Below are 26,968 nucleotides of genomic sequence, written 5' to 3' on the forward strand. Positions count from 1 at the left end.
GACAATAGATGGACAACATTAGGCTGTCACATCATGTCAGTTGCATCAACACAGACCTCTGGAGGATACATCGTTGTCTCTGATCTTTTCTGTGCTTCCATATGTTTTCCCCGGGGCGACTGTCATCTTTAGAGGACAAATCACCGGGTTTTCCCAGCTCGTCTGTCAAAGCCGCCATGATGCTGCGGTTTGTTTGGCTTCAGGAGAGACTTTAGTAAAGTGGGATAGTCTTTTTGTTGTTCCTTCTCCGTACTTGTCAACATGCAGTAAAGAGTTAAAGTTGTCTTCAGAATGAGAACACGATCTTTAAAAAAGTTTAAAATTCATCCTGTTTAGTCAGAGAGAAGGATAAAGGGGGAGTTGATGACGCCTGGTTCTGAGGTTCTTGCCAGATGCACAGCCATCTGTCAAAACCTATGAATAGGATTATGTAGATTTTTATGTAACTCAGCTGGTCTGTGTACACCTGTGGCTGCAAAAAAGGGCAGAAATATGCTTATACATTCTTTTCAGTAGACATTTTCTTTTAGCCAAGTCTTACATATGGAACTTAAAGGAACCATTTGGGGTTTTTTCTCACCAATTAAAAAGACAAAAATGCTGGTAACTGCTCTAATACTGGACGAGGAACCACAAAACACCACTATAGGCGGTGCATTTGCAAACACAAGTAATGAAGTTGTCGTCCACTTGTAACACAACTACACTCTATGTTTCTGTGACCTTCTACTAGTATTATGTCATTATGCGACAAAAACAAGCACTTCTATTGGACCGTCTGCAGACAAAATGCACTGTGTGTGTTTGTTTTGCGGTTGCCGATTAAAATATTGTATCATTTCCAAAGATTTTTGTCCCCATTAATCATGTAGAGATGGGACAATATGGGCCAAGATCTAAGATTACGGGAGAGGTTAGAGAGGCTCTTATTCTGTTCTGTAAATTTACAAAAAAGTCTCTCATTAAATAGATCAGTATCTGAGATGAATCATCAGTGTGTCATTAATGAGGGAAGCAGAGACGTAATGTAATAAACACAGTGAAAGTTTTATGAGCCTAAATGCTGTGATCATCTATCATCCCGAGACAACAGAGTACATCAAGGCTTTTAAAATCTTCATTACTTAAACAAATTGGGGGCTGTAATCCATAAACATGCATCAAATCTGAATCTGCCCACTTTCTTTTTATCAGTTGATGGAGCACAAGCGTGGCTGCAGCTCCTGAGTGTTGAAGGATGTGGCCACAGTCTTGCACACACTGTGAAGAAAATGCAATTGAGAGTGAGTTTGGGTCTGCAGAAAGCTAAGATTACTGGTAAACACCCAACATTCTTTCCACTTTGTGCCCAGCGTGCAGCTGGCTCCCACTACTGCAGAACACAATCGAAGAACGGAGTGTGCATTACGGAGCCGAGTGCTGGACACTCAGAGGATGCCACGCTAGAGGCCGGGGGCAACATTTCATGATCTGTCTCCGCTGCCAGCCAGATGAGATCAGATCTGGAGAATGCCACAGAATATGGAAATTAAGATTGTTCGACGGTCAGGCAGCTCCACAAATGAGGGGCTTAATTTGGGAGCAGGAATGCACCAGTAATTCAGCTGTAACCGCAGACGGCGCTCTGGAAAGGACCTTTCATAGCAGCATGTTGCTGTCGGTGAAAACAGTTTGGGAAACTCTGCGGAACAAATTTGTTGGCCTTTGCTGTGGTATGAGAATGGGGTCTTCACAGATGGCAGTTCTCATTTCAGTAGTAATTTTTTTATTTTTTTTATTTTGCAGTACCTTGCTGAACACCTCCGAGCTTTAACTTCGCTTGGCCTTCAGTGATGTGTGGTCACGAATCAGGCCAACTACTTGCCAGGTTTGTTCTTTGTCCATTTCAAAGAAAACAGGGACCAGTGGATTGGTCTTCTGGGAGGTCTGGCATGGTCTGCCTGCGTACATTTCATGGAGGGATCCATGTTTGGGGCCCTGCCATTGACAATCCTTCAAGGCTTACAATGGCATGTTATATTGCATGGTGGATAAATAAAATAGGAGAAACGGTGCAGTTCTTTAAGCAGCGCTGCTTGATATTTGGTTTGTGGAAAACTAAAATTTGAACTGTGATGCACCAACAGTGCAGCCCAGAATATTTTCACACAAGATAACCTCTCTGATTCTTTCTTATTTATTAATTTTTTTGGTTTATTTTCTTGATTAGATGTTGGTCCTTGCATGGATCTGACAGACGACAGCGTAGTCCACCATTATTGAACACATTTAAACTAGCAGCAGGAAATCCATCACACGATTTGTTGATGTAACCCACAACCACCACAACCAACCTCCAGTAGGCCAGACAGGTTGGTTGTTGGATGATTTCTAGAGAACTAAAGAAGCCACTTGGGGGAGTGGCGAAACATCTTCAAAAAACAATCCTTAAGTCCAGTTGCCTCGATTTAAACTCTTGGAAATGACTATGACCTGGATGAATGAGAGCATCCGCAGATATATGATTTCTAGACCAATGCACCAATCTGTGCCTCTCTGGTTGGATTAGGGGCAGACTAGCCGCTACATTGACTCATTAGCCTGTGTTGCATTAACGTACAGTCAGTGTGCTGCTAACATTTTAAGTTGGCAGTCTTCCAGCAGCTTCTTTAATTACTGTAAGAACCTCAGCTCTCATGTCAAAGCACTCATTTTCTCTGTGTGCACTTAAAGGGCTGATACCTGTATGGAAAGTTGAGAGTTTCTGGGGAACCACTACAAAAAACCCATATAAACTGTTGTCATCAATCATGCAGTGACAGTCACCTTTATGTGTGAAATCACCCTGGTGGTTTGGATCAGCCGTGCTGCAGCAGACATGGACTAAACGGTGAACCCATTGGCCTGCTGTGTGTGGAACATGGTGTTGTAATTGTGCCACCCAGCTGTCTATTTTAATCCTTCTATGAGCTGATATGACGAAGGAGGACAGATGTTTTATGCACACACTGTATACTGTACTGGCTTTTGAATGAATCCCTGGTGTAGTTATGACTCCGTCGAACACACCGCTGACTGCCCCATCCATCTCTGTAGCTGCTTTGGTCATGGCGGGCAGTCTTGTGTTCACACACACTCGCCGTCACACACACAGCTTCACTAATAAAGCTACTAATAAGAAGTCAGCGTCACGGTTGCTTAACACCACTGGACGGATCGGCAGCTGGGCCAATGAATCGATCAGACTAATGAAAAGCTGTGAGGGAGAGCTGTCACACAGCTGCTGCACACTTCCCTCATTGCATGCCCGATTGTTGGACTGCTGCCATTGTTGTGTTGATTTGATAGGATTTATGAGACCTTATATTTCTCTACGTCATCAAATGAACAGCGCAGGAGAGGAAGAAAGTCTTTATTTAATGTGATTTTTAATGGCATCTTATTTTGCTTAAATTCTGCACATATAAGAACAGAACCCTGCCATCCTTATTATAATTGATTACATTTACATGGTTGTTTTGGTGGGAAACTACTTGATGGATTTCACTTTGTATCCCAAGTAAGACAGAGAAGCAGAAAGATGGATGATTTCAGTAAACTATCTGTGCAAATGTGATGCGGTCATGATTCGTCCGCCCTTTTTCTGCTTGAGTTTCACACTCTTACACAACCTTCCCATCTGTGTTACACTGATGAATCAGCTGTAACAAAAGGCCGCGGTCATCCATCATGGGCAGAGGCAGTGTAGTTTGAGAAACAAGTGGCTTCTCTGTCTTTCCTTGGGTGGGATGGAAGATGCAAACTGGGTGTATGTTATTACGTCAAAGCCAGCTGAGGGCTCTTTTCTTTTTCTTTGTCACTGCATGAAGAGGCGATTTAAGGTGTTTAATTCAACTTGAATGTGTGTGTGATCTTCACTCTGCATCTCCCCTGTCACACAGTTCAACATTAAAGTCCTCCATCTGTGCGTGGTTCCAGGAAATCCTTCATGTTTGAGGAAATGACATGTGTCCGGACGGGGTCTTCCCTTCTCTGCTTTGTCACTGTGGGAACCCATATGAGCCTGTTACTGTTTCCTGCAGCTGTTATATACTGTGAGACTTTCAGGGTCACAAGTGTCTCCTAAGACTCTGGTCTTTGTACATTTTGTGCGCTACAATCCTGTTGGAACAGGACACAAATGTACACTTATAGCCACTGTTGTGTGGTGTTGCATTCAGGTGCTGGCGTTCTTTGAGCTGTCTCAGCTGCTTTGAAGACTTTATTAAAGAACTCCACAATAAATATTGTTACCTGAGCAGGGAAACCACGCAATGTCTGCTGCAGAGATTAATGTTAGTGCTGCAGCTATTTCTGCATTGAGTCGTCTCCCTGCCGGCCAGTGGGGCTACGGAGGCTTCAGGACTAGATTTCATTTCTGTACTGTGAGCAGTGTTGGGTTGGCCCACCACATAATTAGCTCCACACTAAAGTAGAAAGTCCACACTGAACCCCTGTGACCTCACACATGGTTAGCAGGTGGACTGACCTGTCTACTTAGCAGGAAATATGCTACTTGCTAATGTTGCACACATGAACGGGTCAAGCGCTCAGGTTGCAGTCAGCTCGTGGTCATCTCGCCAGTGACGAGTTGTGATTTATCGTGAAGGCACAGCCGGTGTGAGCATTACAGTATTTGGTCTCTGTTTGTATTGCAGGCTGATATTTTGCGGTGTAGAAGGGATTCTTGCAGAACCCAGCGGACAGTTGAAGAAAAATGGCTGGTGACAAGTGTGGAATAAAATGATCGATGATGACCTCTTCAGATGAGTTATCCTGTTGCCTTACACAGAGGGAACTATAGGACACAGTCAGTGGTCTCCAGAACCCGAACAAATCACTTTCACATGTTTGTCACATGTTTATTTCATATTTAATTTTTATAATTCCATAATATAAATGCAGCAAATTTCCTAACCTGTGTGTTATTGGAGAGCTGCTAACTAGGATGCTAGCTTAAAAATGAGCATGAAGACTTTTAAGTGTCATTTTAACATTGCAACTTTGTGCAAAAATTATATAGAGATGCAGTATGCTAATCAATGCTAATTTAAGCTAGGCTAACAGCCTTTTGACAGCTTTATCACTATAAAACAAAAAACCAAAAAATGTATTTATCTGTAAAAAAAATCTTTACATATTTACAAGGCCATGAAGAAGTGGTTTACGTTATGTTTAAGGCAGCAGTTGAGTCTGTCAGGTGTTGTGTTGTCCACAGCTTCCTGTCAGGTGATGAACCAAATGCCTGGAAGAAGAACAAAATATTTAGTGTTTGCTGGTATGTGGGTGATATAGTGCTGGTTGAAGTCCAGCCATGACTCATTTTACACCTGGTGTGCGGACTTGGTTTACAACATACGTCACTCAGGTACCCATGCTTCTGTCTGAGACATGATAACAGTGGCCATGTGAGATGTTTTACCACATCGTTGTTCTGTCTCTTTATAAGACCCACTAGGCTACTGTAGGCTGAAGACAACGCCAACACAACAAAGCCTGTCCAGCATGCAGCCGCCTCTTCATAGTCCCACAACACAGACAAAAAGCACACACAATCTCCTCCAATCACAGGCGTGCTGTCTCTTCTAATTAGCAGTCATAGGTAACAGGTGTGACTGACAGGCTCTTATTCTTAACAGTATCTAACAGTCTCCTTTATGATGCATTCACTGGCATCAGAGAACTTAGCAACTTTCCTGCATCTAACAACAGTAACAACGTCAAATAAACAGAATGCAACAACTAACACGACATGGCATGCAGTCCAATTTTGTGATACTGCATTATGTTGACTGGATATATAAGTGTTTTTTTAGATGTTTACTGTTGCACATAGTAAGATTTAAAAAAAAAACTGTAAAATTGCAGCTGTCACCTCTTTCTTGAAGGCCTCCTTCACTGGGTGCTTCAGTTCCTGCCAGGTGTCTCCGTGACCAATTGTCATCATCCTCCTTACAGCAAACAGCCTCTGGCAGCACTTGAAGTCGGTGTACCATTCTAAGGAGCTCCTCTTCCTCATGCTGTGATATTTTTGGGCTTCTCCATATCTGTTCCTCCTCTGCCCCTGATGTTCAGGTGAAATGGTCAATCCCACTGCCATGACTTGAAACGAGCAGAAGTAAACCCTTCACATCCGACCGTGGTCTGTGTGTGTGTCGTTGAGGCAGGACTGCACCGTGTGTCATACAGCGAGTGCCTTGAAGAAGGTGTGTTGCTTGCTGGTCAAAGTCTAGAGTGTTTATTGAGGATTGTGATGGCACTCAGGCTTATAAGTGAGGGCTGAGGCCCAATAGCATTGCGTGTCTCTGACGTCTGTATGATCGTCCTCCTATGTCAGTGATAACTGTAAAAGGACTTGTTGATCCACAAAACCATACACTCTTGCAACAGTGAGCTCATAACAATGTTATAAAAATGGTGCTTTGTAGTCTTCCTTGTATACTTGTATCCATGTAAGGCAGAAGGCCTCACCTTTTTTGGACTTATTAGGATGCAGGAAAAGAGTGACAGCAGTTTGCAGCATGCTGCAATTTGGTGCATTGGCCTTGCAAGGGTTTAACCTCCTCAGAACCTGCAGGAATTTTGTTTTTAGGGCCCCTCAAACGTCTTTGCTCTAGGGCCCAGTAATGTCAGGCCTTGGAGCTCCAAGGCCCTGCATAGTCCTTCGCCTCTCTGTGCCCCCTGAGACTCATTTTGTGGGGAAGTACAAATCAAAATGACGCAGTGTTTCCATAAGGTGTTGCATACACCTGACTCCTACCACCCACTACTATTATAATACTGGCCAGTCCAAAGGCAAAGGTCGGCAGGTGGCATCGATTGTAACCTTTCCGAGGACCAGTACTGGGATGCGACCCACAGATTGAGAAACACATCAGGCCCACCACATTTTTGCCCATATAGTGTCTACAGGTTAGCCCATGTGGGGCTGCCCAATCAACCCTAAACAAGTGAGTGTCACAATGTCACGTTGTTTAGCTCTTATTAGCATGCCAACCAATATAGCTGTCTTAGCATGCAGGTGCTACCAGTACATTGTTTTTGTACACTGCACTTTGAACTGATTTGTTCCTGCATGAGGTTTCAGCAGGAAATACATCAAATGATCAGTTTAATGTGTTGCTTGATGAGAACTTCTGTGTCATGCATCATTAGGAAGGTGCCACGCATCGTTATGAGACATTAAAACGTGGGAGAAACAGAGCGTGAATGCAAAAGGGTGTGATGACAGCGCCAGGAAAGTTTTTCATCTATCAAAGGTAGACTTTTTTTTTTCTTTTTCTCCCTCCCTGAGGCATCTCATTCCTTGTGCTGTTCCAGATGAGAAGCAGTGGGAGTTCAAGTTTGCAGCGATCGAGACAAGTTGAGCTCCTTGCCTCTCTTTTATGTATGTTCGCGGGTACACAAGGTACACTTGGGAGACAAAGACCAGTAAATCAAACTGAAAGGAACCTGGCAGAAAGATTGTTCATTTTCAAAAGATGGAGATAAGATAAACTAAATGATACATCAGTATCTCAGTATCTCTCAGACAGAATGTTATGTTGATGCATAAAGAAGAAAGTTTTTCTTTTTACTGAATGGTGTATTGTTGCCTCCAGGTCTCAGAAGTGGAGCCTATTCAGTAAAAACTGCAGGTTCTTACTTATTTTAATGATATTAAGACAACAATTTTGCAAATTTAAGGACAGAACTCACAGTCCAGGCTTGCTGCACTTTTTGCCTGTATTTGGATAAATCTGGAGTTTAGGTGGGTGGTCAGAGAGAGGCTCTAGAAAGCTCTTCAGAAGCCTTTATGTGATTTTTACAGCCTTTATAAGCGTGCCAAGGGTGTCAAAGTCTTTATGACTGTTGTCTGTCCTGAGGCGCCCACATGTTTTAATGAGTAAATAACAAGCTAAGGTCTCATAATCTCATGGTTCCTGTGCTGAAAAGTCCTGGATGTGAGGAGGCTGGGCACAGATATGGTCAGAAAAAGGACACCTTCTTTCCTGCTTATGAAAGAGGAGCAGAGAAGGAGCGGAAAAGAAGGCTTCAGCGTTTCCTCTTTCAAAACGTGTTAAGTGAAAGCTCACATAAATCCTTCTGAAAGTGGATTAGCAAAAATATCTTTTCCTCTTAGGTTTCATTCAGACAGGAGCCAGTCCTGAAGCAGGGTGTCCTTATCTAAACATCGAGTGGAATCTTATTAATCAAAGGCAGCAGTGCGTGAAACATAAGTCCGGGTTTTGGACTAGTGTAGCATGGCAAAAGTCACTTGTTTTTCACAGTTTCCACCCAAACAGTGGAAGCTGGCACCGCGTTATAGGAAAGCTCAATTATAATATCAGGTTGGATGTTATTACTGTTGATTATGTGCTTTTGAAGACCCGACTTGCCCCCGAGTTCACTTCCTCTCTTCTTTCCCACTTCAGACGTGCTCTTTGAAATCTAACTCGACTTGGAGGTCAATGAATCACCAGCCTGGTTCCCTATTTTACTTTCACCCTTGCTCTTTGTGACACTGACACACACACATATGCACACACACACACACACACACACTTTGGAGATGGGGGTGGCAGTTGGAGAAAATGCATGCGGCCCTATAAACCAGGAGTGTGTGTTTTCTTAACCTCTGTCATGTTCATTTGAAATACACTCAAACATTAGTTCATGCATGTAAAAGGTCTAACACATTAGATCCCATAGAGAAGAGACTGTGTAGCTAAGGGAGTCTAGCACCATATAAGTGATGGGACTCCACCTTACAAGCTTGGCCAATTAAATAGTTCTTTAATAAAATATCTTTATCTGGCAACAAAACTATGATTCATATGTTGTGCTAATGTTCAGAGGACTTCCTGGCGCTTGAACATCATCTATTAAGAGGTGTGTTCTGGACACCCGGTTACTTTTTGCTTCAGTTGTGGTAGCTCTTGAGCTGCCATTCAGTCCCCATTCGTTTCCACTGAGGCAGTTTCAGACCTGTTTTGGAATGTTACCCAAAAACTAGTGTTGGCCCTAGAACCAGGTTTTTGTTAATGTGACGAAATTATGTATTTTCTGGTCACTTTCTTGTTTAGTTCCTCTCATACCGAACAAAAAACCCACTAACGATTGGCATGTGTCTTCAGTGTGAAGGGGTACAATCAGCTTTCATTGTATAGTCACAGGTAACAACTCCACTAATTTTGCATTCCTGCAACTGAGTCTTGCTCTGCCTTTCCTTAAATGTTAGCATAGTTCAGTACTTGGACAGATCTTAATTCTTCGGAGTCCAGCGGGTGTATTTAGGATGCTTGATATTGGCACAGAACAGCGCAGTTTATTTTCTCAGGGAAAACAGTTGATAGATCTCCAGCGAGGGAGGATATAGCTGTCATGCACCATTAGCCTGTAGCTCACTCCATCATATCGCACTTCTTTAAGCAGGATTGATGCCGGTTTCAAAAATGACAAGGAAATATCTGACACTAAAAGTGTGTGAAAATAACTCCTGTGGACAGTGGGGGTGGGAAAACTCACACAATTGGTTCGTTCGTCTCAGCGGTGCTCTCTGTTTAGCCTTGAGCGAAGACATCTGCTCACTCAAGTTGTTTCCAGTACATGTTAGCTGACACACATCAACAGAACCTCTCCTAATGTTCGCATGCTTGACTTATATTTGCTTTACCCCTGGTTTGTAGCTGTTGGACATTTTAATTTGCAGCACTAGTGGCAGAGAGGACACGCATCACTGCAGCACTAGTCATCAGAATCCACTCCTTCTGAGGTCTTTAAATTTCCTGTATTAAATATCCAACAGTGTATTATCTCATTCATGACCTATGCATATGGATTATTATAAATATTTGAATGCATTTTTTTCTTTTATCCAATGTCAGAAACAGCTGCAACATGTGCAGATTCATCACCCTCAAAAATGCATCCATACATTGAGAGCCATCCGTGGCTTTTGCCCACATTGCACTGCAGTGACTTATGTGTTGTTTCAGGAGAATCCACAGTCTAAATGACTGCAGCTAAGCAGTGCTGAGTGTAGGGCTTTAGACCAGATTTGATTTGTCTTATTTAAGAGCCTGTTCTGTGGCTCGTTCCCACAGAAAGCTGCTGTAAGTTTTGCTGCAGTTGCTTAGCAATCTGTAACCCCCTACAATGTGAAGAACCTCCAGTATCCTCAAACCCACACCCCCCTTGCTCTGATTCACACTGCTTTAGCACATGCCCAGGAGGCAGGCAGTTGACCCAGGTCATTACAGGGTGTTTATGACCCACGGAGAGCAGCTGAAGCTTGGTTGAATTTGTGTATCCTCCAGAATGCGGGCCCTGCTGTGCTGCTAATGGGGCCTATCCGAGATGCCCTTCACCCCCCGCCAATCTTCCCTGAAGACATGGGTCACTACGTCTTGTGATATCAGATCTCTTGTGCTGTGAAGCCTGATTCCCCCTCGTCCAGAGGGATGTGTGGTTAAGAGAAGAAACCAAAAAGGAAAAACTCCTCAATATGCTCCTGTAGCTGTGATTGGTTGAAGTTAACCTCCTGTGATAGACAAAGGGTTCATTCAGACAAACAGTTTGATGTCTCATCTGTCTGTGAAAGCCCAAAAGCATACCTAAATGCTAGCACTCTAGTAGCAATGCATTGCTTCACACAGCTTCTTACAGCCCTTATCACCCTTTAAATCAAAACCCATGTTAAGCAACCTGGAAGTCAGGCACAGGGGACGTACAGCCAATAAAATACTTTTACAGAATGCTCTTATGAATGCTTGAAAATTACCATATGACAGACTCTGCAAAGTCACAACCAGAACTGACATCTCGACCTTTTCATACATGAATCTATGAGGAATGGCAGCTGGAATAAAAGCTTCAATCCCTGCTTTACTTTCACACCTCTGCATGCCTGCACAGTCTCAGTGTGAAGTGGGTGCGGCTGTGTGAAAGTTACAAAATTGTCAATAATAATTAGAGATAACTTTTTCAGGTTTTTGGATGCAGGCTGCTGCACCTCTAGAAGCTGTTGTGCTTTGTTTCAGATGTGCTGATTTCTATTTACCCTCTGTCTCCAGGTGGCTGTGCAGGCCAACGATGGCGACGCTGTGTTCATCCGAGAGTTCACTCTGATTCGCCGAGATCACCTTCCCGAAGAGCCGCTCCATGACAGCAGCCAAAAACCTGAAGACCCTGTGAGTTCCTGCACAAGCAAACACTCTTTCTCACTTTCTCCAAACTTCAAAGTTCCACTTACATGGCAAAAAAATAAACTGAAATGTCAGATAAAGACCAAATCAGCCAATAAATCTATTACACCACAGCACAGGAGTGAAAAATAATCTGCGTCGCACCTCGGTAATGAACACAAGTGAATGATGATTGTGGGACCTTGGGAGGAGAAGGTGTGATCTGACTGCAGGCTGACCCGGCTTGATGCAAAACAGGGCAGCAAACACACACACTTAACACCATGTCAGAGGGTGGGGTGCCTCACGTTACTCCCACTCTGTCATCACCTCTGATGAGACACGAGTGCTGCCCGCAGCAGCTCTGCTTCAAACCCATCGCTCTCCCAGATGTTTTATCTAATTGGGTGGGACGGGTGGGGGGGAGGCGGAGCCGCTGTTGTCATACATATCGGTGGATAGCTCATCATTCCTGTGTGATGGAGGAATCTTTTAAAGATGATCAAAGGTTTTTTAAAAAGTATTGCTCACTCTAATAGTGAGACATTATGTACCGGTAACTGTACTCACATTTCTCTGAAAGGTGAAAACACACCTTTCACATGTTTAAAAGAAAAGATCTGCTCGCCGTCACACTTCTTCGTGTGACGATTTCCATGCAGCGTATAGGATTACAGATCAGTGGTGGTCAGAGGTCTACTCCAGTTTCCCATTTCTTTCTTTAAAGTCCATGTTCCTGCTCTCTTTGCTTCTTACGTGCTCCTGAAAGCAGACTTCATGGAAAATCCCATTTCTTTTAGGCCTCTAGAATTTAAATACTGTGCTTACATGCATACAGCAGTGTACTAGGAAACCACAAACAGCAATCTTTATAGCGTTTGGATTTCATATTGCAACCAAGCAGCAGCGTGATTTATGATGCACCGACCTCAGGCAAATTTTTGAATTTGTATCAGCAAGTTTTTGAGTGATTTTTCTAACCAAACATTGTACTAATATCCATTCCTACACACTGTGTTCATGCCATCCAAGCCTCAGTCGCTCTTTGTGGGTTTTGGTAGAATGACTGGCATCAACATACAGGTGCTTTGATAGTGACTGAATATCCCCTTTTTAAGGAATAGCTGTACAATTTGGGACATGCATGAGAGATACAGCTTTAAAAAACTGTTGCTATGATAAACAGGAGAGATGTCAGGATGACTTTCATAGGATGTTCATGGTTCGAAGTTTGAAACTGAATAACAGAATATTCTGTAATTCTGTGTATGATGCTGCCTTTCTGCCTACAGACTCCCAGGAGCCACGCTTGTGATTCCTCTCACAGCACTCAGCTGGTTTCAGTCTCTGTGTGCTCGTGGCGCTGTTCTGTGTTGGATCTAGGTTCAATATTAAGCTTGATTCCAAGCCAAGATAAACGCAGCTTAATTAGCGAGCAACCCAGGAGGCGGATCTCTGACTCCAAAGCGTATTCGCTTTCTCTTGTTTAACTTTCATGAGTGTGTGCCAGGGTCGGCCGGTGGGCAATAAGACTGACCTCCCCAGCACCCTTTACCCTATTCCCCAAGAGGGCCACAGATGAATTGTTCTCTCTGAAGGAAAGTGTTTTTCCTGGCAGCCCCCAGAACGAGCTACTTTAGTGGAATAGAGCAGTCTTACACAGCTGACGGCCAACATACCTTTGTAAATTAACCCATATTCATTATGTGATGGCATGACTGCACTGCAGAGCTTCAGTAATGTCAGGATTCATAAACAGATATTAAGGAAGTTTATTGGGCTGATTCAAAGTGTGCGGGGGGTCTGTTGGCTGATAGGTCTGAGAAAGTTTCTTACTGTGTGTAACAAGACTGAATGAGTAAGGCTGCGAAGATAAACACAAAGGCTGCTCATAAATCTACCTACTCATTGCTTGGCCATGAGTGATTTTTCCCAGAATGCTGTAGTTTTAAGTTCACTAAATGTTGTCATTAAAGTGTTTTAAAATCACAACTTCTGAAAAGTCTTGTCAAGTGCAGAAAAAGAGGTGATCTAGACGTTTGACTCAATCTCTGCAGAAGTCACCGCTTCTATAGGCAGCAGCTCACTGCCAAACCTCGAGGTGGTTGACAGAAAGTGAAGAAAAGAAACAAGGATACGTTTTGTAAATGTTGGGATAGAAGAGACAGAAAACAGCCTTTGGACTGAAGGAGATAGAAGGAGAGACACTCCACACGGTTTTCTCCTCAGCCACTACCGTCTAGACGGCAAATATGATCGTCCTGTCAACAGGCAACTTTAAAGTGGGTTACTGAAAGCTGATCCTTCATTTACCAGATCTGTGTGTGTGTGTGTGGGTTTCTGCTGTGTATGTGTGATAGTAATGTTTCCCACTAGCAGCGGTGACCCCAATGTCTATGCAGTCAAATGTTACAGGATAATACCTTCTTCATTGTGATGGCAGTGTCTGTACCATCATTTGTTCAGTTAGTGTTCTGGCCTCTAGGGGGCCAAAACGTTGAATTAAAGAGCCAGCGTTTTTTGAAAAAGGATTGGTCATCAAAAACAATTTTAAGGGGCACTTGGTAACTTTAAACCCTTGCTAAGTTGCTAATTCTATGCAGCTAGCATCAAACGTGCTGTATCACTACTATTTGTAACAGTCTTGACTGTAGAGGACAGTTAGTGCTCAGCTGCCTCTCTCTTCCTTGTCTTGTAAACCATTATACTCACTCAGGATGCACTGATTGCTGCTCTAGGTCACATTTTGTGTTGAACACACCAACAAGGACCAGGAGATTATGGGTTGTGACAGCTAAGTGGTTGGTAATGACAGTCATTAGAGCCCCACTTTGTAGTGACGACTGGAGGCCCGGGGTGAGGACACTTCCGCTCAGCCTGTCTTCACACGTTTTTTCTGGAATGGTGATTACGTCCTGTTGGTTTATTTTCTCACCTCATATCTTTCTGATGGCTGTTGGATGTTTTGTTAGACGTGTCTTCCTCTCTGCCCTCACTTCATCACATGCCAAGCAGCTCAGGCCTTAATGTCTTTACATGCTCAATTGCACCTCAGGCAGCAACCATCAGGGCTGTTTTTTTCTTTCTTTGCGAGAAGCTTCAGGATGAATAAAAGCCGAGGCGGTTCCACTTTTTGGCAGGGTGTCAGGGTTCGGAGTAATTGGGGTTGGGCGAGTGGGGCCAAGGGCCCGTCGGGGTGGCAAGCATGGGGAGCAGTCAGTGGCCATGGCAGCAAAGAGAGGCCCCATTGCTCAGCTGCGTGCTGACTTGGCAGCTGTGTTTTGCATGTAGCGCCAGGTGGAAAGGGCAACAGTCCTGCACGATTAAACACTTCATTTGTCTTCATTAAAAGGATGGACATGTTAGCTTTGGCAGGTAGAGAGGATGTTTAGGCTGAAGGGTGTGTGTGTGTGTGTGTGTGTTATGACCGCCGGTGTTATACCATCTGAACTTTTAACACCATGAAACTGATTTACATTTATCCAGCTTCTATAGCCATGAATGAAGGTAGTGTGTCCTGCGTGTTTTAAAGGATGCATGATAGTGTCGGACTTCAGAAAGACATGGATCCAAACCATTTAATTTTTTTAACTAAAGGGTTCAAGTTCAAACCTTAGACAAAAGCATGATGTTTATTTATAAAAACAACCCATACAACTGGCTATATTTAAGAGGAAAAGTTCAATATAGTACAATATGTATGTGGATGGACTTACAACTTAGTTCAGCTTTATGCTAAGCTAAGCTTAAAGAGCGAAGCTAAGGAATGGCATTGTGAAGGGAGTCACCTCTAAGTCGGTTTCAATATGGCCACAGCTGTTGCTCAAGAAATTCGCTTCTTTATTGGGTTAAAGGTAGGGTAGGAGATTTCATTCTGATGCACTTTTTGTTAGATTAGTGTAACTTAACTTTACAATCCGATAGCAACCAAGTAGTTCATTATTAATTAGCACAAACTGTAGCTGCTAGCATTAGCTTGGTAGATTAGTCTGTTAAATGTTGCTATTGTTAAGAAGAATAGGACACACTGAAGAGGAAGTAGCTAACAGAAATATTTCTGTTTGTCATTATGTCTGTACTCTCTTTGCATGGTTGGGTACAGAAGAGCGGAACATTGATTGAATACCACCCAGTCTTAATGAAGCACACACCATTTGTGAAATAATTTTTATTTTTATTCAGCATTAGACTTTTCTTTGCGAAATCTGTGGATCAGTCCATGTTGCATGCAGGGGCTGTTTATTAGAAACACGGCCTCTGTGTGTGCAGCAGCCCATGCTTGAAAGTTAATAACATCATTTGCAACTCCACTTAGCCATAAATGCAAATGTTTGTTTTTGCACAGCCAGCAGTGTGAACGATCAGTTTATGCCAGGATAGATGATGCTGTTTTCTTTAACACGAGAGAAAGAAAGGAGAGCAGTGAATTAGGAGACGTTTGCCTTCATGACTTGTGCGCTTTGGCTGGCTGAACAGTGCTTGGCACATGCGAAGAGTGCTGTTTGGAGGCTCGGTCCCAGCGCTCTTGAAGAAAGTGCTGAGCGCTAGTGAATGTGGTGTAAAGCCACGTGGCTTTGGACAGGGGGGGATCTTTCTCGCGCCCCCGTGTTTGTTCCATCAGCATATGTGTTCAGTAAATCTTTGGCCCGCAACGTGTCCACAGCGAAAATCCCCCCCCCGCCTGCTTGATGTGGTCCCACATCAGTGCGCTGTGGGTGCTGGAGCGCTGCTGCTGAGGTAATACCACCAGGGACAAGACCTTACCACAACATAACAAATGTGGGTGTGTGTGTGTGTGAGAATGCTGTCGCTGGCTACTGCTGCATGCACACTCCCATCTTGCTATGCTGTTTGTTATGCAGTGATAAAGGAATCCATATGTTTGTGATTTCTGTGCCCTCAGCATTCTACACTATCACATGTCACCTCACACTAAATTCTTTGATTAATAAAAAATCCTCACCTTCCTCCCTCATCACCCCCCACCCTCTCCACTCCTCTGTCTCCTCCTCCTCCTCCTTCTCCTCGGCCTGTGAAGGCACGCACACATTTTCTGACCCAGTGATTGATTTGTAATTGTTTACATTTCAGGTTGCTCTCTCTCTCTCTGTTGCAGATGTTTGTATTTCTCTCCACGTTCATGCAGGCATGCACAGACACAAAGAGATACACACTCGCACAATAGAAGTGTGTTGTTGCCAGAAAGTTTCATCCAGGAATGTTTGGATGTCTTACTCCAGGATTTTTGGCGCTGCGAGCACTAATTGCCTCCAAGTGGAATCGATTGTTGCTATTAGATTTTCTTTTTTTATTTAACTTTCTGGCTCAGGGTGTGTGTTTGGGCACGTGGACGAGATCATTCAAGGCCTTTGCCATGTATGTGGTTTCATTATGATTGAATGAGAGTGTAATAAACGAAATTAAATTTTAGCCACAGCTTTCAAAACAAGAACACTGCAGCCAAATAATAACATCTCAATCTAACAAGTTCTTCTTCTGGAATGAAACCCCCTCTAATTGTTAGACTGCTTTTAAATAAGCTGTCTCTAGGAGTAGTTGTTGTTTTCACTTAATGGTTCCTAACCTTAAATAAACTGCAGAGTGGCAGTTACTAACTTTAATAACTCCAGTAGCTCTCCTGTGTGAGCTTCTGTATGAGCAGCTCTTGGCTCCAGCATGTATCCAATCTCCAGTGTAAGCAACAGCGTTAATCTGAGTTACGGCAGTAATTACCTGCTGCTGAAGGATCCCTGCCACCCATGCAGAGCAGAGTGTAGGTTAAGCACTGGAAAACATGTCCCTCTTTTTAATGTGGGCTGTAATGGCTGTGTGTGTGGTGGAGGGTGGACATGTGCAGTACAGTGGCAGAGCAAACACACATGTATGTAACCTCTCCTTGAGGTTTATTGTGTAATATAGGGTAAGTTCGTAAATGGATGAACCATCTGTCAATCAATATCTATCATAGATGGCTTCTTGCTGTCATCACTTAGAGGTCCTTCCGAAATCTCATGGAGATCCGGCAGCCCTATGATAGTAAATGGTACAGATCGGATACCATTGAGTGCAGCCATAGTCCATGTTTGACATGTTCTAATTGGAAGGTTAGAAGTCAGACAATATGCTGGGAGAGGTGGAGAAGATTACTTATCTGTGCAGCATCATCATTAAAACTCTACAGATGTGCTCTGCCACACTGAGAAGGCAACAGCTGTCTTTTGGAGGATAAATAACAACTTGTCCTCTTCTCCTTAAAGATCAAGCTCCACTTATTAACCTTCATTGTGATCCCAATGACACCCCGAATTCTAAATACCCCACATTTTGAGCACAGAACACCTGGAGACAGATGGTTCATTCAAGACCTGTAGGGGTTGAACACTGTGTGGGATGAAGCTAGAAGACACGGAGAACCTTTGGTGCCAAATATGCAACCTCATTTCTGATGCTGATAAGTTTAATATAATTACTTCATTGTTGTTGAGTCCAGCTGCAGTCGTATAAGCATTTTTTTTAGCTTTGCTAGAATTATCAAGTGTGTCCTTCACCTCACTCATAAGCTGTTTTGGATAACAGTGAAATATGTGTTTCCAAAATGTAATTTAAACTCGGCACTTCTGCCGGGCGTAAAGCAGCGAGCTGGTCCCTCTGTATAAGTAGTCTACTCATGAAAGATATAGGCCCAACTCACCACAGGACTTAAAAGAAGGTTTTGGGGATCTAAACGTGGTGGTCTCCCTATGGTGCATGCTGAGCACCACTCATTGCAAAGTGTAAGTGTGAAGTACTCCGAGCGTAAACATTAGAAAATCAGGAGCCTGGAGTGCATGTGTGCCATAATAAACACACACACATATGCGCACTCCTCCTACACACACTACTCACAGACGGTTTTCGCTCTAAGGGAGCCCTGGGAGAGAATGTAATCTGTTCACAAACCACAAAATTGAAAAATGACCCTGACACTCTTCCAAGCTAAAAAGTGAACAATGCTTGCAACACAAGACGGCATACTTAAACCAGATCTTTATACAACACAGAGGTAAGCCTTTGACCTCAAGTAGGTATAATTTAAGGATCTCTTTAGGTTGTGTTTATTTGAGTGCCTCAAACACTCACAAGCTGACACACACTTACACATGTTCTGCAGGGTATGAAGCAGGGAAGACTGATGTGTGTGACTCAGCTCAACTATCTGGCTGTGCTGCACAAAAGAGCCTTAGACTGTATATAGTTATGGATGAACCGCCTGTGATGTCACCCATTTAAGTCCCTGTGGGGAGGCTGCAACTGTCGCCATGTTGGTCCAAACACAGATGGCTCAGATTGAAGGCAGGAATCTTGTAATGTGTGTCAAACTGTGAGCTATTATATATAAAAGCAATTATTTCTGCTTTTTTAACATGGGAGTCTATGGAGGCTACTTTTGGAGCCTGCACCCAGAGGCTGGGTGAGGGGACTGCAGTTTTTAAAGAGCACACACATATATGGCTTTGTCCCCAGTTACTGATGTCTGGGTGGACTAGAAGTATAGAACAAGACTGTGAGTGTAGAGGTGGTGAAGCCAAATTGGCCGATGAAGACTACAGATCACTCTTTGGACAGTCAGGATAAAGTGGAGAAGGTTAGGAGGAAGATGAGGAGGGCTTCATGTCTGAAAGGCAGGACAGAAGGCGAGGAAGAAGACCACTGGATCAGGGTAGGCATGAGTATGTCAGAATTGAAAGATCATAGTGACAGTATGAGAAACAAACTTGTATTCATTCTTTCTGAGAACAGCCAGAGATCGTAGTGATGAAGGTTTAAAATATGATTTGCTCCTTATGTTTGTGTACTATCTCAGGATTTGTTTGTTGTAGTTTTGGCCAAGCAAATGAAACAGATCCAAAGAAGAAGAGGTGGTTTTGGGACAAATTGGTGTGATGACATGTAGCATTATTCTCATCTGCACAGATGAGTAACAGCACGTGGTGTTTGTGAAGCTTATTCACTTTCTTTTAATCAGCAAAATGCCTTCATCGTAAATATTTTCTGCACAGAAGCGCCTCATGAAAGATGGTTCACATCCTCAGATCATGCATTGTTTCCTTATGTAATGGCACAATAGGATTACTGTTACATTTGTGCTGATTAGTATGAGCTTTGCAAAAGGTCTCTAATCATCGAGCAAGGTGGTTTAAATTTCAGCGATGAATAGATCAAAAGAATGTAGAGAAGCTCATATGCTAAACAGTGAAAGTGGTCAAAGGCATCAGAGCTCAGCCTGCACTGATGGGTCAGCCACTGTGTCCAGCAGAGACACAGGAGGAGTCTGCAAAAAACTGACACAGCAGTTCATTGAATACAAAGAATACGCCCTTAAGTGCAGGATGAGTCATCAACAGATTTGATTTTGTATCATATTAACAACGTGATGGGAAACTTACATGTAAAAACACACAGAAGTAGCATCCATAACTTTTTATTGCTATCCTTATGTAGCAGTAAATCGTGGTTTTTACTATGCGTTGCCTTTAAGATCTATAAAGAATTAAGTAGTAGGAGTGGATACCCTTTTACTAACAAACACTGTATCATGTGGTGCTTCAGGCACACAGATTTCCTTTCACCTGTTGTTTTTCCTTCATCTGAATCCTGAACCAGATCACAATGAAAGGTGACCCAGATAAGCATTGAAGCTTCCAGATTTATGAGTCCGTCATGAGCGATGAAGGTCCCCGTGATGAAAACATTGTCTGGAGGCCTCAGGCCCAGAGCCAAGGTGTTAAAGACAACTATTCGGTTTGGTGTTTCATTGTCCCCCGATCTAAATTGTCTAGTTACACAGTGTGCGTGTGTGTGATTTATGATATTAATCTTCACATTGCTGTACAGCCAAATGTGAATATCTGCAGCTGATGAAATCATTAATATTGCACAGAAAGCAAGCAAAAGCTCATTTTTAAAGGGGCTAACATCTTCTTCAGCTCATTACCACTGACTCCTATAGCATTCAGCATTTTTATTTCCTCAAAGTTGAGCATGTTATGCTGTTTGTGGCGCCTCTGGTTTTACAGGTTGAACCACAAACAAGCTTCTGACAATCAGCTTGTCTGAATGACCTCACTGGGATAATGATAGAGTACAGCAGATGAGCTTCTCTTTCAGTGGGATGCCGTAGATGATGGAGGAAGATGAGGGAGAGGTTTTAAGTCCTGGCGCTGTTTTGCCCTCAATTTTATGGTGGCACGCGGCAAAAGACACCAATTAAGAGGGAGGCGCAGAGTGAAGCCCGACTCGATGAGCTCAGCCCGCGGCTCCCGTCTGAAAACACACACACACACAGGGGCCCCACTCTGATCATTATTGTGTGTGTTCTTACTGTATTTCTGCAAGAATTTGATGACGACAGTAAAGGAGAGTGTTTGTGTTTAATGTAGCTGCTAATGATTTAATATGTGTACATATGTGAGTGATGTTTGCTCTGTCTATGGGTGGGAGTGAAGATTTATTTAAACAGCCTCTCATTTTGTGTCTGATGCCAGAAGCTATGGGTTTATGTAAACCTTTGGCACAGTGAAGAGGATTTAGACCACCCAAAACACAGACATGTCTCCTCAGTGTGTGTGTGTCATGCATGTATGTGTGTGTGTGTCCAAGAGGTGACTGATACTGGCACTGTTTTGCAAAAACAGTTATTATTAACAGATATTTTAGTGGTTTGTCAGGATATTTTTCTAGTTTTTGCTTCAACTCTGGCTTCTGTGAAAGTCAGTGTCATAATCCTGTTGAATAGCTTTAGTGATAAGCTTGTAGTTTTGTCTGTCAAACACAAGATGCTGCTCTTGAGCTGTGAAGGATGCAACAGAAAAGGCTTCATGTGCTGAGAACCCAGTGTTTATGTTGCATCTATTGACACTGAAATCAATATGGAATCAAAGAGTTTGTAAACAGGAAGTTGGGTCTGTGCTCACGTCTTCATGTATCTTCCTCAATCAATATCGGCGTGTTGACACTGGCTTATACTGACTGTGTGCCTATCGTGAATGCATCAAAAATGTTCTGATAAGCTAAGAAATTTCGTCCAGGGCTTCCTAAATTGATCTGGATCCAGCCCATACCTCATGTTATAACTACCTATCTGGAATATAAAGTGTATTTTGACCCCTGGTGTCGCCTCAGAATAGAATACACACTCACTCTCTTCTTCTTTACTGCCTGAGCTGCTACCTGTACGCCCATCGGTGCAGGCGCTTCGCTGCTTGGAAGTACACTACAGTAGCGTATTTAGACAGCTGTTAGTCCAAAGAGCTCTTGGGAAAACAGGGTTAGAAGGTTTTTTAATGTGAGAGTGGGACAAAAAGTGTGTGTGTGTGTGTGTGTTTGTGTGATCCACTGCAGCTCTTTTCCTGTGCGGTTACTCCTCCATCATGCATCCAAATGTTTTCTCTCCCTCTCCATCACCTGGGCAAGCTTTGACTTGAAACCAGCCTCAAAGGAGGACGCACGAGGTTTTGTTTCACGAGCGTGCTCTCAGTGATTTTGTTGTGTAAACTGTGAAAGAGAAACTTGATGTAATTTCCATGTTTCAATGGTAACATAAAGAAACTTTGCCCGAGGCGTGAGTTTTGCAATATAAACTGGCTTTTCTCAAAGTGTGTTTTAAGGAATGATGTATTACTTGGCATGCAAATGTGCACACAGTATACACACATACACACACGTGTGGTTTCTTGTGTCTTTCTCCTCACTCATACATACACAAACACATCAACCACAATACACTCTGATGCAGAGATGCATGCGTCCAATGCTAGCAGCAACCTATCATTATTTCACAAATCCTGTAACTCCATATCATCCATAATTTGACATTTCCCCTGCAACCACAGCCCGCAGTCCTCATGACATGGAAAGTACTTTCTTCATTGTATGTGCTGCACATGAAGAAACAAGATGTGAACACAACAGTGACATTTTGTGTCTTTATCAAGCCCTACAGTTGCTAAATGCTACAACAGCTTTACCTGCTAACTCCAGCTGTATATTTTATCCTGAGAAGAATGTAAAGGGCTGGAGCACATGTGATGGACATCCTTCCAGTATTTTTCAGCAGAAAAATCCAAAAATGAATCAACATGTCCTCTAAATGAAATGGAAAAATATTTAATTCTCTCTCAGGGACGCTGGAGGTCAGTCAGAGCCACAGGTGCCGGGGATGCTGAGGGTGCTGAGATGAAGACCAATAGAATCATTTTTAAAATTAATTTCAACATTATTTGCAAATGTTAGCGTAGAGTTTGGCTAGTATTAAAGAAATCTGAAAATTCCATTTCTGACTGGCTCCATGGAGGTCATGGAGGTCTTTGGGGATTTATATATTTTTGGTGCCTCCCTCAAGCTTCCATTATATTTCACAGTACTGGAAAGCTTTGCTGGTTTAAAGAAGGATAGCCTCGGCTTCAGCCTTGACCCAAGTGTTGGTCTGACACTGCCCTCCACAGGTCTTACTTCAATACACCCCCCCCCCCCCCAAAAAAAAAAAAAACAAAAACAAAAAAACAAAATGAATGATCCAAAATTGATTAATGATCCACTCCAGTTTTCTACCCGCCACTGTTTCAGCCCAGATTACATTTATAACAGTGATGTCAGCTGTTTTCTTTTGCTGTTATTTTGTGGTCTTACTTCTTGGTTTCCCAAAATGTGGCATGGCGGTGCTACAACAGCATCCCGTCATGTTTTTTTTTTTTTTTTTTCCCAGCCTTAAAGCCTCTCTTCACTGTCGGAGCAGAAGTCTTGGGGTAAATTTTGGAGGGAAGGATGGGCATTTTTTTAAAAGTCATGTTTATCTTGAGGCTTTGGTAAAAAAGCCATAATGTGTGTCCCGTGGGCCACATTTCCTTGTTGACCTAGTAGTGAGCTCTCTGTATTTGATATGCCAGTGGTTTTGGAAAAGAAGGGCAGGTCAGCAGACAGCAGTGTGAGTACATTTTCCATATAGATCTGTAATCTGCTCAATGGGTTTAGACAGTTGAAACGCTATCCAGTGAATTTTCTGCACAAGGGACGGAAAGGGGAAAAAAAAGGAGATGGAGTGACAGTTTGAAAAGGAGAGAGACTAAAGAAAAACAAATGGAAGGATTCATTGACTCACAATATGTTGTTTCCACACATAGTGTCTGTCTGTGTCTCATTCACATTCTAAAGTGTTAAAGACTCAGAATAGTTAAATGAGGATCCATGTGACGTCACACCGTCTTCGTCACTCTTGGCCAATTAAAGAAACACATGTCTGAGGAATGCTTGATTGCAGAGCTGAGCGGTGACAGGCTGATGGATAGTTTCCTCTTTTTGACGTAAGTGCTGCCGGACAGAGCCCAGTGGATGTGCTGAAGTGTGACTGCTTGAAAGAGCTGTCAGCACGGCAAGCTGTGGACAGAGAGCCATTATTACTACCTAATAGTATTAGAGCTTATGTCATATCGCCTGTATGGATATCTCAGTTTACTGAAATTACATGCCAGTATATCCTCATGCTTGGGGTCATTGAATAAAATGTTTCGAAATTCAAGGCACTCTCAGCAGGTGATTGGAGTTTGTTACTCCTCTCGGCGATGGATGGACCGCTGTGTGAATTGACAGGGGGTGCAACTCTGATGGATGCACTGAGGTCTTCAGTGCAGCTTTATGCTGCAGTCTCTGTGTGAAAGCAGCTTCTGTCTTTCTTCAGCTAATCTGATAATATCTTGTCTTACATGTGCTGCCTGTGTCAATTCTTCAGTGGGGTTCAAATCTGGGCCCTGAAATGACACTTGGTGGATTTTGTTGGCCATAATATTTTCACCACCGTGCTTTAGAATTAATATGACCTTCCTTTTACTGTGGCCAAAGAGCTGATGCATCCATTTTCGATTTTTTTTTTGTCCAGACCACATTCATTACAAAAAGACCCCTTCAGATTTTTTTTAAAATTGAAAACACTGTTTTCTGATTTAGTTAAAATGTTATTGTCATTCTTGTGTAACCCTAACCCATAGGCATTGTAGTCTTTATATATAAAGTCATATCATACATGCTTTCTTTAGTTTACCATATCTCATCATTTATGTCTAATACAGGCAGTGATCAAAACAAATCAGCGTTTCTACAAAGAGCAGAAAGATTTTCAACTTGTACTTACTTGAACATGTAAAACAGGCATGTTTCAGGCAGAAACAAGTCTTCAACACAGATAGAGTAATTGCTCGAGAAGTGTTTTGCTGAGAACCTAATTATATGCATATTAAGGATTCAGTGAATTTCTGTTGGAAGAACGTGCTGGAGGTGTCATCTGTTTTTTTCTTTAATCGTTTCCATATTTGTAGGTCAGCTACAGGTCATAACAAGGAACTGAAGTACACACGCCCCCTTTGCTCTTCGTGTAATTGCATCATTATTTAACCGAGTGAAAGATGTCAAATTTCAGAGGACGCTCCAAGGGTTAAAGCCTCCTTTGACCACCTTTATCATATTACTATCACTTTTCTGCGATGGTCTCAGAGCCAAAGACAACACACAATACATTTTCAGGAATAAAAAACACGTGTTAGTTATGTGACTTAATTTACGGGTTAAAAACTGAAACCTTAGCAGCGTGCAGTGCAGATCAGACACGTCTTCTGCGGCTAGAAAGGCTTCGGCTTGCTTTGAGTGTAAAAAGTCCCTCACGCTCACACATCATGAATAATAAGCCGCTGAGACAAACCAGGTGCCTTTTTATTTGGAGCTGCTCCTCGCTGTCTACGCTCGAAAAAACTGCGGGCAAACTGTTGTGTCTCTTTTTTTGCAATTATAAAGGAGGTTAACAAGAGAGCCTGTTTCATGTCAAGAAGAGCTGCTTTACAGCTTTGAGCTCTCGTGTCATCAATAGTTAACCCATATACTGGTTCTTTGGCATTGCACTATTAGCCGTTGGTAAGGATTTAAATAGGTTTTCTACGATATTTTCCACACTGTTTCTCCACTTTCTTGTGTTTTATGTGCCTATGGGTACCCTGAAATGATTGTACGTGTCATATTTGCCGTTCTGCAGACCTGATAGAGGCTACTGAAGCCAAAAGTCTTGGGTTTCACAGCGTTGATTACTGAAAAAGGCTCCTGCAATATAGCTCTTCAATATGCTGTACGGAATTAACATTCTTGAGGAGTCGTAGAAACTGGTTTTACTACCTTCTGAGCTGAGGAGAAGCAAAGCATGGTAAACAACTGATGCTCAGAGAAGAATGAGAGGACTAAACTTGCTAAGAGGGAGGATGGATTTGGTTTTAATCCAAACTTTGATTGTAGTCAGAGTAGCTGAACTAATCAGTCATCACTACAACACTCACAAGTGCTGCCAAAGTTTTAGACCCTGTCAAACTCCAAAAAGAAGTGAAAATCAGCATTAATGCTTTTATACCTTATTTATTTGATCTGGAAACCGTCCGCAACACTGTCACCAGAGAGACGTGCCTTTATTAAGGAGTGGCTCTCTGTCCGGGCTTCAAAGCACTTCAGCAGCATGCATGTAACTTTAGCGTAATTTATTTTGAAATGCATGAGGAAACCAAAACAAATTAGTCACTCAGACAGGAAGGAGTTTTGGGAGAGAAGGGATGACAAGGGCAGGATGCGTGTCCGATGTGAACGGCCCCAGATGGGAGCGGTGATGTCTTCTGTTCATTTTCACAGGGCCGACAGGGAGAGGATGTGCAATCACGTGTTGCTCAACATATAACACTGATGGCTATGGAAAGGGACTAGTGTTTTCCTGGACAAATATGTATTCAGATTTAGGTATTGGCCTTTATTCCATTGTTGTGACTCTTTGTTTGCTAGTGATTATGCTGACATTGATGGTTGGAGCCAGTGACCTTTGTTCTTCTGAAAGCAGTTAAATAGTGAGTTGTAAAACCAAAACAACGAGCTGCAAGACTCTAAATTGCCAAAAACTGAAGAGAATTGCACATTCAGTTTTATTGGCATCCAAAAATGAAGTACAGTTTTAGAAAACTCTTCTGGAAAGCTATAATATCCAGGTGATGTGGCAATGTGGTCTCCATTTTTGAAGCATAGGGGATCAACTTGATTTTGGCCTGTCTATAAATAAGCCACAGCTTTACCTTAACATCTGCCCAGATCTGGATCCGGGTCCCACGCTCCCAGTTTCCTTCTAGCCCACCTTGGCTGGCCAGTTTAGATGACTCCAGCGGGTTTACACGGCTAATTTATGCCCATCCCCTCCTTTCATACCCTCTTTAAAACGCCACAGTGGCCTGGTAAAGAGGGACGTGTAGTGTGTGTGTGTGTTGGTGTTGGTGTAGTGGGACTCTGATGGAGTTAGCCTGTGCATTCACCAGAAAGCTGCTAAAACATATGAGCTCTCTTCGATGTGCTAATGGGAAAAGCTTGGCGCTGAGAACATATGAACGCAGTTTCAGGAAGCAGTAAATGTCACTGCTGATTCTTAATTACGTGCCCTATTCCTCCTCTGCACTGTGGGCTGCATGTGGACTTTTAGAGGCTTGCTCAGGTGGGATCAGATTGTGGTTACTGGCTTATTCAGTATGTCACTATAAAGAGTACAGTAAATTATTATAAAATATTATGCCATGAGTAGAGGTTTGGTTCCTTTTTTTATAAAAAAAAGTCCTTTTCTGTCAGGAAACGATTGCTTTTCAGATGGCATAGTTGTATATTCTCCACTTCTATGACAACTATGTACACTCACCATCAACAGACACAGCCTAAAAGACTTATCAACTCAACTTTTACATGTAAAAAAA

General features: G+C 42.8%; 1 protein-coding gene across 2 annotated transcripts in view; it reads left to right on the forward strand.

Annotated features, from left to right (window-relative positions):
- Window positions 1-26,968, forward strand: part of LOC114451033 (ADAMTS-like protein 1) — a 73,925-nt gene that overhangs the window by 16,702 nt on the left and 30,255 nt on the right. For both annotated transcript variants that reach the window (XM_028429553.1, XM_028429555.1), the window contains exon 2: window positions 11,073-11,189. In XM_028429553.1, the coding sequence (XP_028285354.1) occupies window positions 11,073-11,189 (117 nt within the window). The remainder of the gene's footprint in view (window positions 1-11,072; window positions 11,190-26,968) is intronic.

This window comes from Parambassis ranga, chromosome 18 (assembly GCF_900634625.1).
Source record: "Parambassis ranga chromosome 18, fParRan2.1, whole genome shotgun sequence".
NCBI lineage: Eukaryota > Metazoa > Chordata > Actinopteri > Ambassidae > Parambassis > Parambassis ranga.